Genomic DNA, 15452 nt, shown 5'->3' with positions numbered 1-15452 from the left:
CAATACTCTTGGGTCATGTTTGCGCAATATAAAACTGAAAAAGAAGAACTTGGTACATGAGGGCAAGTAAGAGATTGGATAACAGTATAGTCTTGAAACTAGTGGAACTATTGTCTAGAGGAACTTTATAGATAATGGCATACAGGTTAGACTTGCTAGATAGGAGGGACTGTGTGGGGGGTTATCTAAGTACAGAACTCGGGGTGATTGCTGTTTCCAGCAATCTTTGAGTGGATTTTGTGACGCTGGGCATAATGAGCATGGACTCTGAAGCTGGGCTAATACCAGAAATGTATTCTAATCAGTGTTTGATTATTTTAATTAGTTTTATTAGGATGGGTAAAGGAGTATCACCAAATAATAAATGCAATTTATATTGTCAAAGGGAGACCATAATCACTGCTATTATATTAACCTTTTGTGTGTTATGTTTTGTTGGATTATCCAACAGAAATTGTCATTTTGTTTTAATGTTCATTTATAATAGAGCGGGACCTCTGTGTGAAGCAGATAATCCTCTGCGAAATGAGGGCTTTCACACTACCCTCTATTTTTGCAAAGTTATTCATTGGAGTGTTGGACAGAATGTTTTGGACATGCTCCAAGGATGTAGGCCTCATAATTCTTACAGGTAAGTTGCCTATGCAGAAGCATTTCTTTGGTGTTTAGGATTGCAGAGTATTGAAAACATTGCCTATACCGAAGGTAAAAGCAAGGGATAAGGATGTTGAAGGTGACAATAAATATAATTTAGAGGTGAACGCTTTACAAGAAAAGTTGGGTTTGAAAATGAAGCTGTGCTGGAAAGGTATAGGTTATTTTTTGGATCTCGGGCAGCAGTAGAACTAATACAGCAATATGTAGCAGTGTTACATATTTATGTTATAAGTTGTATGAGATTAACACAATGAAATCATTGCAGATCAATCCATAAATAAAATATGTAACTTGGAGATACAGGAACATTTGTTGATCATTATGGATGCTGTGTTAGACAAAGCAATTAGCGTTTCCAAACATGCTGAGCCTTTCATGAAATGTTTAGGGTTAATAAGCATTTAAGGACTGTAATGAACTGGTGGAGGGCGTTTATGTAGTCGGAAACAATCAGTAGTGGAGAGGAATTCAAAAGTGTTTGGCAATGTCAATCAACATCGTGGTAATGGTTAATACAGGCATTTTAAAGGAAAGATGCACATTTGCAGGACATGCTGTGGAATTGTTGGGTTATAGGAATTTGAGTGAGGGTGTAACGTCTAAAACCAAGTTGATTGGTGCTACGAGATTTGCTCCTCAACTCTGGAGGCAACAGTGTGCTGATTTTGGAGGTTTGTGGACTACTGTTTCATATGTGTTCACCATTTTTAGACAAAGCATTTGTTCTGAAAGAGCTAATGAAATGGGGTACTACATTTGAATTGAGAGATCCGTGTGAACAAACGTTCACCATGATGATTACAAAAGAAATTGTGGTCTCATAGATGCCTACATTTAAGGGAAGGGCAAGAGTGAATTTATGAGAGCATAAAGAAATTTAGAATGCATGCAATGCACTCTTTCATTGAGATAAAGGCACTTGCATATTGGTAGGTATTGCAAAATTTCTGATCGTATGTGTGGGGTACAGAATTTGAAGCCTCACCAAACTTCTTCGCCATTCAAAGATAAAATAGAAGCTACTCTTGCATAGTGAAGTGTTCACATAGGCTAAAATAGTTCATAATCCAAGCTAAATGTGTACCTGGATAGAAGAATAATAAGTCGTATTCTTTGTCTCAAATTGTTTGAAGGAAAAGAACAAAAAAAGAATGTTTAGGTGAGAGAACAAATTGATTTTAGAGGCTTCGATACTCTTCTGGGTGGCTGATTTGGTCAGTAAGTCTGATTGGACATTCAAATGTATTGTCTTTGATAATATCCGTGTGTTATTGTCTATGGTATCAAACCTCTAACCTTCTCCCATAAAGCTTAGAACATTATTAGTTGACTACTGCAAACCTGTTGGTTCAGGGAATACTTGGTTTACCGCTATGTCCACATTAGGACTGGGTTAATTTTAAATTACACCAGCATCATTTTTCTAATTTTGCATTATCCTTATTACATGAAATTTCGCCATGTGACACTTTGCGTATTTACGTGCCATTCGCTGAAAAATGTACTAAAAGCCCACCCTTCACTGTAAAACAGTGGTCGAAGTGGGGAAAAAAAAGTAGGGGAACTGTGGGTGGAGAATCAGGGGGCGGGAACAATCGAAGATTGAATTAGTGGGCGGAGTCAGGGGTGTGGCTAGAAATAGCAAAACATACCAATTTTTAGTACCAATAGCATTTCACTGACCAGTTACAGTTTATAACGTTATTTAATTAAAAGAATGGATATGTTTATTTGAGGTTTAATTCAGGAAAAAGCAAACACTCATAGGGAATACAGGTTTATGTAAAGCATGTGAAATATAAGCAGGAACAAAATGTTACCTTAATTCTTTTACTCTCATTGTTCAGAAATCCATGATTATTTTTTGTCTCAAACATTGAGGTCATGAATGCAGGGCTCCTCCTATACACATGTGTTAAGCAGGGCTCAGAAGAGAAAGGGACTCTTCAGGAGAATCTAGACTCACAGAAACCCACAAAGGCTCCTTCATATTCATGTCAGCCAGCTGGCTGCTCAATCATAATATAGTAAAAAGAACAACTGGTGGACAGAATGCAGAGCAATATCATACATTCACCCCAGTGCAGAGAGATGGGCCTAAATCCATTGTTTATTTGCTCACATGCGATTTCAGTTTGGACCCAGCCATATGCAAATCAGTCTTGATCCTGTGCCCAATGAGAACAGTGTAGCCCGAACTGCCAGGCCAGGTCCTCCCTGGACTGGAAACAAGCATCCTAGGACCGGTTTCGGGCTTTCAGCCCTCATCAGCCAGGACAGCCTGATTCCAGTGGCATGGAGAGCATGAGACTCATGTCTGAGCATACCTGTCCCACTCGGGGTGACAAATGCAAAAAGAACAATTGATGGACAGAATGCAGAACAAGGTCATACATTCACCCCAGGTCAGAGAGCGGGGCTTAAATCCATTGTTTTTTGCTCACCATGCCATTCCAGTTTGGACCCAGCCATATGCAAATCAGTCTTGATCCTGCACCCAATGTGAACAGTCCAGCCCGAACTGCCAGGCCATATGTATTCAAGTGTCCTTTCATTCGGGAAGTGAACACAAAGCAGTACCCACTGAACTATACACATAACATATTGCTCTTTGATATGCATGGTACATGTTCTTTGCAGCAGGCATATTACCCCTCTGCACTACCTTAGATGAGTAAAATAGCCACTAGACAAAACATGCTCTCATCTCCCTCCAGCAGGTATATTGATCACCAAAGTTATCTTGGCACTTGTATTGTTGACCGAAACCTGCTGAATATACAAATAACTTTGCAGTGTTTTTTAAACTCCTGCACTTGTACAAAACCGGTCCCCCCAAACTAAACTGGCCCCCTACCCTTCCAGTTGCCGTGGGAAACGCCTACTCCTGCCCTTTCACTGCTCCTGTCCAGTCAGTACTCCTGCTCATGCTCGATCAACACTCCTGCTTCGTCAATTCCCCCGACCCCTCCCTTCTCCTGGCCCGTCACTTCTACTGGCCCGTCACTTCTCCTGCCCGTCACTGCTCCTGCCCTGTTCACCGCTCCTGCCCTGTTCACCGCTCCTGCCCCGCTCAGCGCTCCTGCCCCGTTCACTGCTCCTGCCCCGTTCACTTCTCCTGTCCTTTCACTGCTGCTGTCCTTTCACCGCTCACACCCGGTTACTGCTCTAGCTCATGCCCCGTCACCTCTCCTGCCCTGTTCACCGCTCCTGCCCTGTTCACCGCTCCTGCCCCGCTCACCGCTCCTGCCCTGTTCACGCTCCTGCCCCGTTCACTGCTCCTGTCCCGTTCACTGCTCCTGTCCTGTTCACTGCTCCTGTCCTGTTCACTGCTCCTGCCCCGTCACCTCTCCTGCCCATCACCTCTCCTGCCCCGTCACCTCTCCTGCCCATCACCTCTCCTGCCCCGTCACCTCTCCTGCCCCGTCACCTCTCCTGCCCGTCACATCACCTGCCCGTCACATCACCTGCCTGTCATGTCACCTGCCCGTCACTTCTTGTGCCCGGTCACCTCTCCTGCCCTGTTGCCTCTCCTTCCACGTCTCCTCTCCTGCCCTGTTGCTTCTCCTGCCCTGTCGCTGCTCCTGCCCTATCACTGCTCCTGCCCCGTTCACTGCTCCTGCCCCGTTTACTGCTCCTGCCCCGTTCACTGCTCCTGCCCCGTTAATGCCCGTCACTTCTTGTGCCCGGTCACCTCTCCTGCCCTATTGCCTTTCCTTCCACGTCTCCTCTCCTGCCCTATCGCCTCTCCTGCCCCATCACTGCTCCTGCCCCATCACTGCTCCTGCCCTTCATCATCCCCATAAGGTCACCAATCATAGACTTCAGAACATTGGAATATTTTCTTAAATCACTAACAGACTCCTAAATACTGGGGTCAAACGCCGGGGCTGTCATTGCTTGAGTTGGAAAAGATTTGTCTGCACAGATGGCGTCATTATCAATGGGGCTTTGCAGGGGGGCGAATCTGTTAGTACATGCAATTATTAAATCTGCCAAATCATGTGCGCATGGGTCAGGAGGTGGTGTAAATACTGCTTCCAAATATGAGCTTACTCGTTTGGTTATGGGTGCAAAACCACTCTTGCCCTTGGGTTTCTCAAACATCTTTGGAATGGTGTGTGTTACACCGGGGCCTGTATGGGGAGGACAACTGTCAACAGAACTAGAAGTGGCGTGAAAACGGCCCGGTGCACCTCCGGGCCGAGATTGCCGGGAAACAGTCTGGTAGGCATTGATGAACGTTGCTTCAGCAGGTAAACACTGTGAATATCACTGCCACAAAACCCAACTAATAGCAGCTTTAAATTGGCATGTAAATTTGCTGGCAGCGTCCTCACAAATGAGGTGTGATCACTGGCTCACAGAAGCCGCAGGGCCATCAGAGTAGCCGTTTTCGCACTATGCTACACTGATGGCCCTTTCAGTCTCACTTTGCAGGCCCATTAGACCCAGCAGGGAAGGGGAGGAGGTCGGGCGCAGTGCAGAGGCCTTCTGAATATTCACGTTGCACCACTCATGCGTGAAAAAGAAAAAAAGGTGTACTTTAAAGTACGGCAATTTTACAGTCCCCGGTACGCTCTTTCAAAACTAAGAAGTAGGGGAACGGACTAACATAATTTTAAGAAGTAAGGGCACGCCGTGCCCTTCCGTCCCCGCCCACTTCTAACGCTGCTGTAAAAATATAAAGTGAGTGTACAGGAATCGCTCACGCGGCAGTTGCACGCACTGCTTTTGAATTCTTCACAATTTTGAAACATGGAATACGTTTTTGTGCTAAAAAATTCTGCTGCTAGGGTGTATTTTGCACTGGGAGCGAGGGGAAAATGGCAGCGTGATTGAAAGCACAGACCTGTGCTTTCAGTGAGGCCTTCGAATTTCCTGCCTGATCCTGTTGCCCACCACTCCCCGAGTTGTGCCTTTAATATCGGATGACTCTGTTATTATCTAGCTCGGTCGTACTTTGAGGGGGTCCGATGGGGACAAGCGAGAGCCCCGGCGCTTGGAGCTGCTGCCAGGAGCATAACTGAAGACCTCTGATGGGCCCGGCCTGGGAAGGGGGTCAGGTGTGCCCATTTGAACAGGACACTCCCTCCCCCAGGAGAGCGGAGAGCAAAAGCCATAGGGCGGAGAGCCCAAATGACGATTTCGGGGCTGCAGACTTGGGCCTCGATCAGGCTGTTACCTTGGATCATAGCCACCACCTTGCGGACCACGCTTGATGTGTGGGCGCTGCAACACCAAATAACTTTGGGAGGTGGAGGCCTAAGCTGGAATCCCCCACCCTACTATCGAACTGCCTTCGAGGACAGACCAAGGGAGTCCTAAAAGTTGCAGCTGCCTCGCAAACAGGCTCCAACTGCAACAAGTGGTTGTGGAGGTGAAGAAACTCTTGAACTGAGCAGGGGGTGCCGAGGGTCGCATCAAGTGCAACAACATTCACCTGCTGGAGATTACAGAAAAAGCAGAAGGTCCCAACACAGAACTCTTTCTGGAGCACTGACTAACAGAGATGGTATTGGCTAATTCTTCTCCATTGAAAGAATGCATCTCATTACAAGGTGAAACAAAATTAAAATTTCCCTTTTCACATGTTCGGAAGAAGAGACTTAGGTCTCTGAGGTGTTTAAGGGAGAGGCGCAAGGTGAGCCGACAGGCGTATCCCCAGTTGCATATGGATTTACAAATTTACAATAATTTTTTAATATTGATTTTCAAGATTTTTTGATTAAGGCCTGCTAAAATTGTATTGTAAATTTGTAAATCCATATGCAACTGGGGATACGCCTGTCGGCTCACCTTGCGCCTCTCCCTTAAACACCTCAGAGACCTAAGTCTCTTCTTCCGAACATGTGAAAAGGGAATTTTTAATTTTGTTTCACACAATACCCTTCCCTTTTCCAAAAAGGGTTTCTCCTTCTTACTTTAAAATCTCATTACATGGTGTCCACTGCAATTGGGCGCACTTCCTCACCCAATTAATACAAAGCTGCTCAATTACATGAATAGGTACTTGCTTTTGCAACTCTTCGGAGCCAAGGGGCCGTGGAAATGTGAGGGAACCACTGTATCTCTATACCTGGATTATACCGCAACTGTCCAGGCCCAACAAAATTCGTACATAGCAGCCAAGAGGCAATTGTGCGCACTATGACTTCGGTACACCCTCCTCTTCCAGCAAGGCTACAAGTGGTGGAGGAGAGACCTCTAAACCGCCCCTCAGAAGAACAGGCGGCAGAGGCGAGAGCACAAGTAGTGGTGGATGTCACGCATTATCACAAAATCTTGTTTGAGGTGCTGGACTCTGATCCTGGCACAGGCTCGGAGGCAGACACCAGCGACTTGGGCACCTCTAGCAGAGCGTAGCACATGGGCTGGCACAAACAACCAGGCTGGCAGACTTCCTCTAGAAAACTGTGGAGCATGAGCATTCACAGTAAGCATAAGCAAACACATCCCGGAAATAATAGGGGTTGTGGTGGGTCTCATAAGGGCCTGTACTGGGAAGTGACCGGTCAAACACAATAACATAACTAAACTAGATAATAGGATTGGTTACGCTCCCACAGGCACAGGAGTGCAGAAACAGGCTGGCATGGCTGGCAGTCCTCTTCCTGATGCATTCTGGTGAGCAATTGAACTATTTGGGTTAGGGTGCTTTGGAACCACAGTCCCTGGGTTGGGAGTTGGGAATGTTCTATATCACGCCATGTTTGGCACTGTTTTATTGTTGCCCAATGCAAGAGAATGAAGGATACTGCACAACAACGATGGGGAGGGACCAGCAGGGGGGCTGATCATGAAATGCCCTCTCTATCACAGGTAAAAAAAATTCACATACATATAATTGCATGGAATGTGATTGGACTTACTTCTCAGACTAAACATTTCAATGTAAATGCATACATCAAACAGCAAAAAGTCCAAGTAGTCTTCCTGCAGGAGACACACCTAGCGAGCACCGAGGGGCAGGAACTGTAAAAGAGGTAGAGGGGCTAGGTATATTGCACATCCTACTTTGCATTTGTAGGGGAGTACTCCTATATGGATACTCCCAGGGGTGCCATTCACACTGAAATGGTGGATAAGGAAGTGTGATACGTAGTGCAAGCAGGATTAAATAGGAAGAACATAACTTTGCTGAATATATATGCGCCCAATATAGACCAATGCACGTTTTTAGATAAGTTAGCCCCAGTCCTAGCTAAGGTTGCCAACCACCCCCTGACGGATAATGTAGGGAGGAGACTTTAATTTTGTTGCTGACCGGAATCTAGATAGATCACACCCACCACTACCGGGCGCCACATCACACAGAACTGTAGTGGGGTTTCGGCACTGGGTGGTGAGCTTGGAATTAGTGGGCGCCTAGAGTTTGCTGACCCCCCCCCCCCCTTAAGTACTACTCATACAATTCGGGGTTGCACTCCCTGTATGTCGGTCTTGAAAAGATTCTTTGTAACAAAACATTACAAAATTCAAAATAGGCTGTATTATTTATAAAGCCCGCGATGGTCAGGGTCCTTCGTATCTCTCTAACAAGCTCTCCTCCTACACCCCTGCACAAACTCTTAGGTCCAGCACTGAGCATCTGCTCATCATCCCCAGAGTCAAAAAGGCACGTAGCGCTGACAATGCATTCTCTGATCTCGCCCCTCTATTTTGGAATAATTTACCATCTCATCTACGTTCTGGACTAAATCTGGCCCAATTCAGAAAGATGATAAAAACCCACCTCTTCTAATCTTCCCCTGGTCTATGATGATTCCTCACCGTCCCAAAGGGCCGAGATACCCTCATGGGTGATTCAGCGCTATAAAAACGAATAAACTTCAAACTTCAAACCAAAGTGCAAGCAGCAGAATATTTAGCAAAAACACACTCTATACCATGTCCCGTTGATGCTGACATTGCAGGGGGCACACTTAAAGCCCAGATACCGCCGTCAGTGTTGCTTCTATGGATTTAGACCATCCACTGATGACAAGGAGAGCATTTTAAAAAGGTGCCTGCAATTGACATTCACAACAGAGTTATATACATTAAAAACTATTCTTTGAGTCAACTACAGAATGATGAGACATGCCAGATATAAAAATTTAGAGCACGGCTCTTTCACATACCCCTGAAGAAGGTGGTTTTAATTTATCGATACCACCGAAATGTGTGGTGACCGTGTCCTGAGCCCTTTGGTCAAGACATATTGATGGTAGACCAGAGAGGGGTCTATTCATTGTGTTCTTATGAGGACACCCGGGAGTATGAGAGTAGTATTTGGAGTATGCATGATTGAATGCCTGGCATGAACATAAGATTGGTTGGAGTTGGTGAATCTGTTTCATTCATCTATTTGTCTGATTGATAGTATTTTTATTATGAAAATGTTTGTTTTTTATGTAACGTGACAAAAAAAAATCAAAATTGTTCATATATATGAATGGAGTCTGTTTAGGTTATTGATATGCATTTTTCATGAATAATACAAGCTAAAGAAGTGTGATAGAATAATTTTGTGAAATAATAGCATGTAAGTAATCATTGTAGATTGATTCTTTATAAATAAAGAGGCTTTTTTTGTATACATATTTTGCTGTGCTGTTCTCTGTACCCAAGCCTTAAAGGAATATTGTTGATACCCTTAATTAAATAAGTTGTAGTGGCATTGGAGCCTTTGGCCAATGTGTTACGTGAGGGTATCCACTACCATGGACTCCGGATTAAGGAGGCTCCCACCTACTTGTCCCTATATGCTGATAATATGTTACTGTACATGCAGGGGAGGCTTCAGATGTCTAGTGGGTAGATGGGGCACTGGAACTTGGGAAGTTGTTGGGACTGAGGGTCATTTGGGAGAAATCCTGTGGTTTTCCTTTTGGGAGTGCTGGCGGGGACCTAAGCCTACAGCTCTAGAGGATTCATTGCAGTGGGTACCGAACATGATAAAATATCTAGGTAGCTGCATATCACACACAGCAACAGTTGATGGACAACAACGTCCTAACAGCTGTAGCTTCACTGTGACCTGCAATTCCGATTCTCGCTGATGCTGCCGTTATTTGCTATGGGCAGTATAGACTTGATCAAGATGGTAATCCTCCCAAGGTTACTCTATAACTTCACAGCACTGCCCATTGAAATCCCTAGAAAAGTGTTTCGGATAATTGATGCTTTACTCCTCCAACTTATATAGAGCACTAGATGTAAACGAGTGGCTTTAGAGAAACTAAAATTCCCCACCTTGTAGGTCGAACTGGCGGTGCCGGACTTTGAGTTATATTACCTGCCAGCAAAGCTACAGTGGGCAACCTGCAGGAGAAAGCACTATTGAGGGGATTGCCGAGGTGATAGCCTGGATGTCCAACCAGGGAATGAGGTGGCTCAGTTGCTGTTGACCCAGATGATGCTCCGACGTAAGCCTACGAGGGAGATACTGGTAAAAACCCTGCACTATGAATGGAAGAGAGTACTCCAGTACACACAGACTTGCACTCCATACACTAGGGAGCACTCACTACAGGCTTTACGTGCCATGCCACACATCGTCGACTGGAGCGGACTCAGAAACTGGCCAGGACTGACTACAGTAGGTGACCTATATATAAATGGTGTAGCCAATTTTGAGACCCTGCAAGAGCAATATGGAGTTCCAGCAAGCAATTTCTTGCTCCTTGGGTCAATCAGTATGACCACACAACAATAGCAGTGAGTGGGGCTAACAAAACCTCAGATGCACAAGGGCACAAGAGATTTTCAGAATGCGACATGGCAGCGTTGCTCCTATGCAAGGTGCTGCCAGAACAGATTGAAGTAAGGCTGGGCGCACAAAGAGAACACTGGGAACAAGACCACGGTGACCAGATATGCGACACATAATAGAATAAACCCCAACGGTATTGCACAATGCGCGTTTTATATGAATCCAAGATTACTACCTCCACAGAGCCTACATCACAAAACGAGTAAACCCAATGTGGGTGCGAACTGCTCTGGATGTGGCGAGAACAATGCTGCATTTATGCATGTGGTGTGGGACTGTCTGGCTTCACCACTCTACTGGACTGGGGTGGTGGAGATAGTATCACTAGGAACAGGAAGACAGGTCACCAATACTCTGGAAGCATGCCTACTAGGATGGTTCACACAATGGAAAACAGAAGCAGTAACAAATAGATTCATAGATTTGGTGTACATATTAGCCAGATGTCCGTTAACACTAGCATAGAGGGCTTCTGAGGCCCCTAATTTGCAGAAGTGGGTAGTAGAACTCCGTATATGGGCCAATTAACAAGGAGAGGCACTGCAGAGCCAGAGAGAGGTTAAAAGGGGACTACGGCACAGGGTTTGTGCTGAGGCCTTGGATCACAACGTGAGCGATATCCCTCACTTAGGGAACCAGAGCATTATAAGGAGCGGTGCATAATGGGGAAACACCATATGAGCACACATAGGTGATGCACCCACAACATACGTATGGAGACACATCTGCCCACGGCCCTCACCTGTCTCGCACCACAGTCAAGGATCTTAGACAAACGACCCCACCAACATCATCTTACATGACACAACATCCTCCCCATCTCTAGAAGGGCTGTTGTTCTGTTTGTTTGTTTAATGCTATCTACACGATTACACAGCAAGTTTCCCATTGATGTTAGGAGAAATGGTTATGAGCGGATGTGGCTGTGTAATGCGAGGGCACAGCCGTCCAGCCCACGGCAACTTGGAGGAGGGAGGGAGAACATGGGTCCGCAAGTGTGATATATATGTTGATAAAACTCCATAAAATATGTTTTAAAAAAACATAAAGGACTTATTTTTGGCTCTAAAATGGCGCTGAGGGGTTTGCTCTTAGCCAAATTATATGAAATTAGGCTGACATTTTGTGGAATTATGAAAAAGCTATTTTTTTTCACACCCCTAAAACACATCACCCTCCATGCATGCCAAAAGGAACTCAATCTAAACACCAGCTTTGCGGCTTAATTGTTACCAGAATCAGGGGAACAGTTTGAATCAAAAGCCCAACACAAATTCCACCTGATCTTCACTTCTCTAAAAATTGTTGGCATTATGTACTTATTGCTTAACAAACCTATTTATAAATCAGTGTGAATCTTTAATCTCTTCTCTTTGTACAGTACTCCACATGGCTTGTGCAGGTCAGCATACATCATGTGTCCAACTTCTCATGGAGTCGGGGCTACAGGACTCACCGGATGCTTCTGGAACGTTTGCACAAAAACTTGTTAGGAAACCAGAGATCCTGCAGCTCTTCAAATAAATTGATTCAGATTTATAAATGTAAGCAAATAAAAGACCATATACATAGTTACTACTCAAAGACCTGTCATTAAATCTAATGTGAATATGCATGTTGATGTGGGTGGAGAAAGCGAGTAGAAATTAATCACTTCGATTGCTACCAACCCTCACTAGCAGAACCGGTTAGCATCTGAATCCCTTCTTCTTTCTCCGTTTGAATTACATGTACCTGCTTTTGAAAGTGTTTTATAGTTTCTTTGTCCCTAGACTGAAGTCCAAGTCTGAAATGTTGCCTTCAATTTGTAGATCTTTACCCTTTTTCAAGTTTCCGTGACACCTGGTTGATTTTCTTTGGTGTTTTTACTGACATTGATATAATTAATTTGCTAACATGATTTTCTCTCTTTACATATCTGTGATACTCAAGCCGGGCTCCTGAATAATCCGTGAAATTGGACAAAGTGATAAGGACCACAAACGAAAACCTCCATGAAGCTCCAAGATTGAAGCGCTCGTCACTGTGGCCAACGGCAGTGGAGTGTGAGGCTGCTGCAAGCAGCGCTTACATACTTACACCTTATGTGCTCAATCTTGTGTGACTATTGCAGGTGCAAGCTGCTGCGAAGACTGTCTATGGGCTTCTGCTGGAGTTCATTGACCTGGAGGACTGCAGTTCATGGATTCCGTTTATGCAGGATGTTGACCTTGATGGTTGTGAGTAACAGGCTGCCCTTCCTAGATCCCGCAGAGGTCTTTTGTCCAACATTAGGCCACACCGAAGCACCTCTGTTCTGAACGTGTTTTTGCCCTGCACCCACTCAAGGGTAAAGCACAGCGAAGGCCTGCACAGGGCATCTGATAGTTACACAGCCCGTGGAAGCCTTTTGTATTCGACCAGGGTATGCTTTAAGATCCTTTTCCTAATGGAGGAATTTTTCAAGGAGTTAGTCAATTCCAAGTTAGATCTCTGTTTTCGACATCTAACCACAATCACCATCACAGGAAAAACACTTCGTCCTTGTATGGAAGTCAAAAGACAAGAGCTCGAATGCCCGACATCCTGCCCTGATCCATCTGGTATCACTGATCCATCTGGTATCACTGATCCTGCATACCACGGTACTCCGAATTTCAAACCTTCAGCTCAACAACCTATGTTCAGAGCAGCCTGGTGCTAGCGGAAATGCTTTAAGACTTCTGTGGGCACAAGCACGTCCCACTAGACTTCAGTTCTGGAATCGTTCCTGCATGGTAAATATGCTGTCTTGCCTCATGCTGATGTAGAACCAGATAACCATGCCAGTGCCTCTCCAGAGACACAACCACTCTTTGGTGAATTCCTTCTGTGAATGTAAGGCTAGACTATAAGCAGGAGGAGAGTTGTAGATTGGGTATTTTTTAAGGGTATAAAAAATAATGCAATATGCACTGCAGAGATAGACAGTGTTTCATACCATTAGCCGATTCGACAGTCCGCAAGTTTTTCAAATGTGGAACAACCTTTCATCTTGGCGTCTGTAACATTTGTAGGGCATGCCACACACCATGTCACTGGAACCCAAGAAGCATCAGTAAAATCCTGAAGTATGTATGGCATATACATTTTTTGTATCCTACTCTTGTTACGTCAGTTAGCACGAAATACAAATGAGACTGCCCTCTGGCCTGCATGCTGGCTCTGTTCTTGCTGCCATCATCTAGAGGGGAACTCCAAGTAGAACTTTTATGGACACTGCAGTACTGGACAAAACATACAAGAGTCAGTACCAACACTCACAAAAATAACTCCATATATCATAATACCTATACGATTACATACCATAAGTAATACCCTATCCCACATCTCGAAATACCTTCCCTCTCTTGCTAAATATCTTACTTCTCACCCCTTCTACTACAATGCCCCTTGTTCCTCCGTTTAAGAGCTTGCTTGAGTCTGTATGCACTATCGCTTGTGAAACATTTAATTTGCTTACAGGGGGCTAAGAGCCTGTCCATTGCTTACCATGGGTTGGCTTCATTGTCACTCTCATGTCCTTGCTCCTCTTTGGTCTGCGCTTGCTTGCTTCTCTTGCTCTTAGTGTGTTTGTCCCACCCCTGAACCATGACACAAGTACCTCTTCCTTGCCCATGTCCTTCCACTGCTCGTGCTTTTGGAGCTACATTTTTCTTTTAGTTGCTGCACTCGATAAGAGTGCATATCTTTGAAGGCCATCTTTCCCACACCCATCCCTGCATTGTTTTTTTTTGCATCCACTTCTCTGCTTTGTTGTTGTTGCCTCGTCATTGATACTTGCCCAATACATCCTCTCTCCTGCATTGTGTTGCTTGTCTCGTCCCAACCCGCACCCCCTCCTACGTTGTCCTATCCTTTTGAATCCTCCACCCCGCGTTGTCCTGTTTACCCCATCCCTTTCTACCTTACAACCATGCATTGTGTTGCTTGCCCCTGACCCTCCCACCAGAAACAACATTGCTATGACTTGATCACCACTGGCTGCGTCATAGCACTTTTTCTTTTCACCTAACTTTAAGCCATGGCTAAAAGACATTAGCTTAAGGAAGAACCATTGGCTTTACTAGTGCTTGCTTGGATGTCTGTCATGGGTGGCATTAAACTTTTTTATACAGACTGGAGAGTGCGTAGGAAGTAATTAGTGTGCTGGTATTGGAATAACGCCATTCGAACAGTAAACAAAAGTGTAGTTCTACTGGTGCTCTGTTTAAGATGTTACTCTGGGAGGAGACTACATTTACCATGCTGCTTAAAGGGATTTCTGAAGATAGTACATTTTACCTCATATTGTACCGAGAGTAGGTAGGTCCCCACAGCTTAACTACAGTGCAGGCCTCTTTAAGATTAGATACACTAAGCAGAGAGAAGAAAATACTAGCACCAGAATGCATAGTTGTTTTGTGTGCCTTTTTGAGCACTAAGATATTCCACTGCATGTTAAAGGGTGTGACTTCAATTACCAGAATGCTAGCTGCATTCTCTTTAAGAAGTAGGGTGGTCTGGATGGAGAAGCATTATGTGGCTGTGAACACCAGAGTGCTCAGTACCAAAGTTTTTTATGGAAGTAAATCAATGGCGAAAACAGAAAACCCTTTGTTACTTGGAGGAGAAGGATCCCCTTCACCTGAGACCTCCAGATGGAGCAGAGGTAAGAAATAAAGAAGGTAGCACTTCCTGTACATAATCGACATGTAGAGCTGTTGGCTGAAAGTCAAGCAGGTAGCTCAAGCACATTATTAGTAAATCTCTTGTGAAAGTTGTTCATAGTCTGAAGATTTATGTATATTAGCACTATGGTTATCAGTTGACTCCATGCCACAGAGACTCAACTCTCAGCCCTACGTTTTTTCTCACAAAACAGAGACTTCTGCCCAAATGAAGTTAGGTAAGACCACAACTCTCATAAACATAATGCTCCAATTGGAACCGAGGTGTTCCGATGTCATGGAGTCTTCTCTGACTGGACTGCTCCTGTGCAGGTGCGTGCTAGTATATGTTTCACTCAATGCACATGGTC

At 44.8% G+C, this 15452-nt stretch overlaps 1 protein-coding gene across 2 annotated transcripts in view; it reads left to right on the top strand.

Annotated features, from left to right (window-relative positions):
* The window catches only part of ANKRD16 (ankyrin repeat domain 16), a 355029-nt gene extending 341510 nt beyond the window's left edge, over window positions 1-13519 (top strand). For both annotated transcript variants that reach the window (XM_086918939.1, XM_086918940.1), the window contains 2 exons: window positions 11796-11958; window positions 12347-13519. In XM_086918939.1, the coding sequence (XP_086775065.1) occupies window positions 11796-11938 (143 nt within the window). In that variant the 3' untranslated portion in view covers window positions 11939-11958; window positions 12347-13519. The remainder of the gene's footprint in view (window positions 1-11795; window positions 11959-12346) is intronic.
* The last annotated feature ends 1933 nt before the right edge of the window (window positions 13520-15452 follow it).

The sequence above is a fragment of the Lissotriton vulgaris genome, chromosome 1_1, assembly GCF_964263255.1.
Source record: "Lissotriton vulgaris chromosome 1_1, aLisVul1.2, whole genome shotgun sequence".
NCBI classification, from domain to species: domain Eukaryota; kingdom Metazoa; phylum Chordata; class Amphibia; order Caudata; family Salamandridae; genus Lissotriton; species Lissotriton vulgaris.
This window is presented reverse-complemented; position numbering and strand designations above follow the sequence as displayed.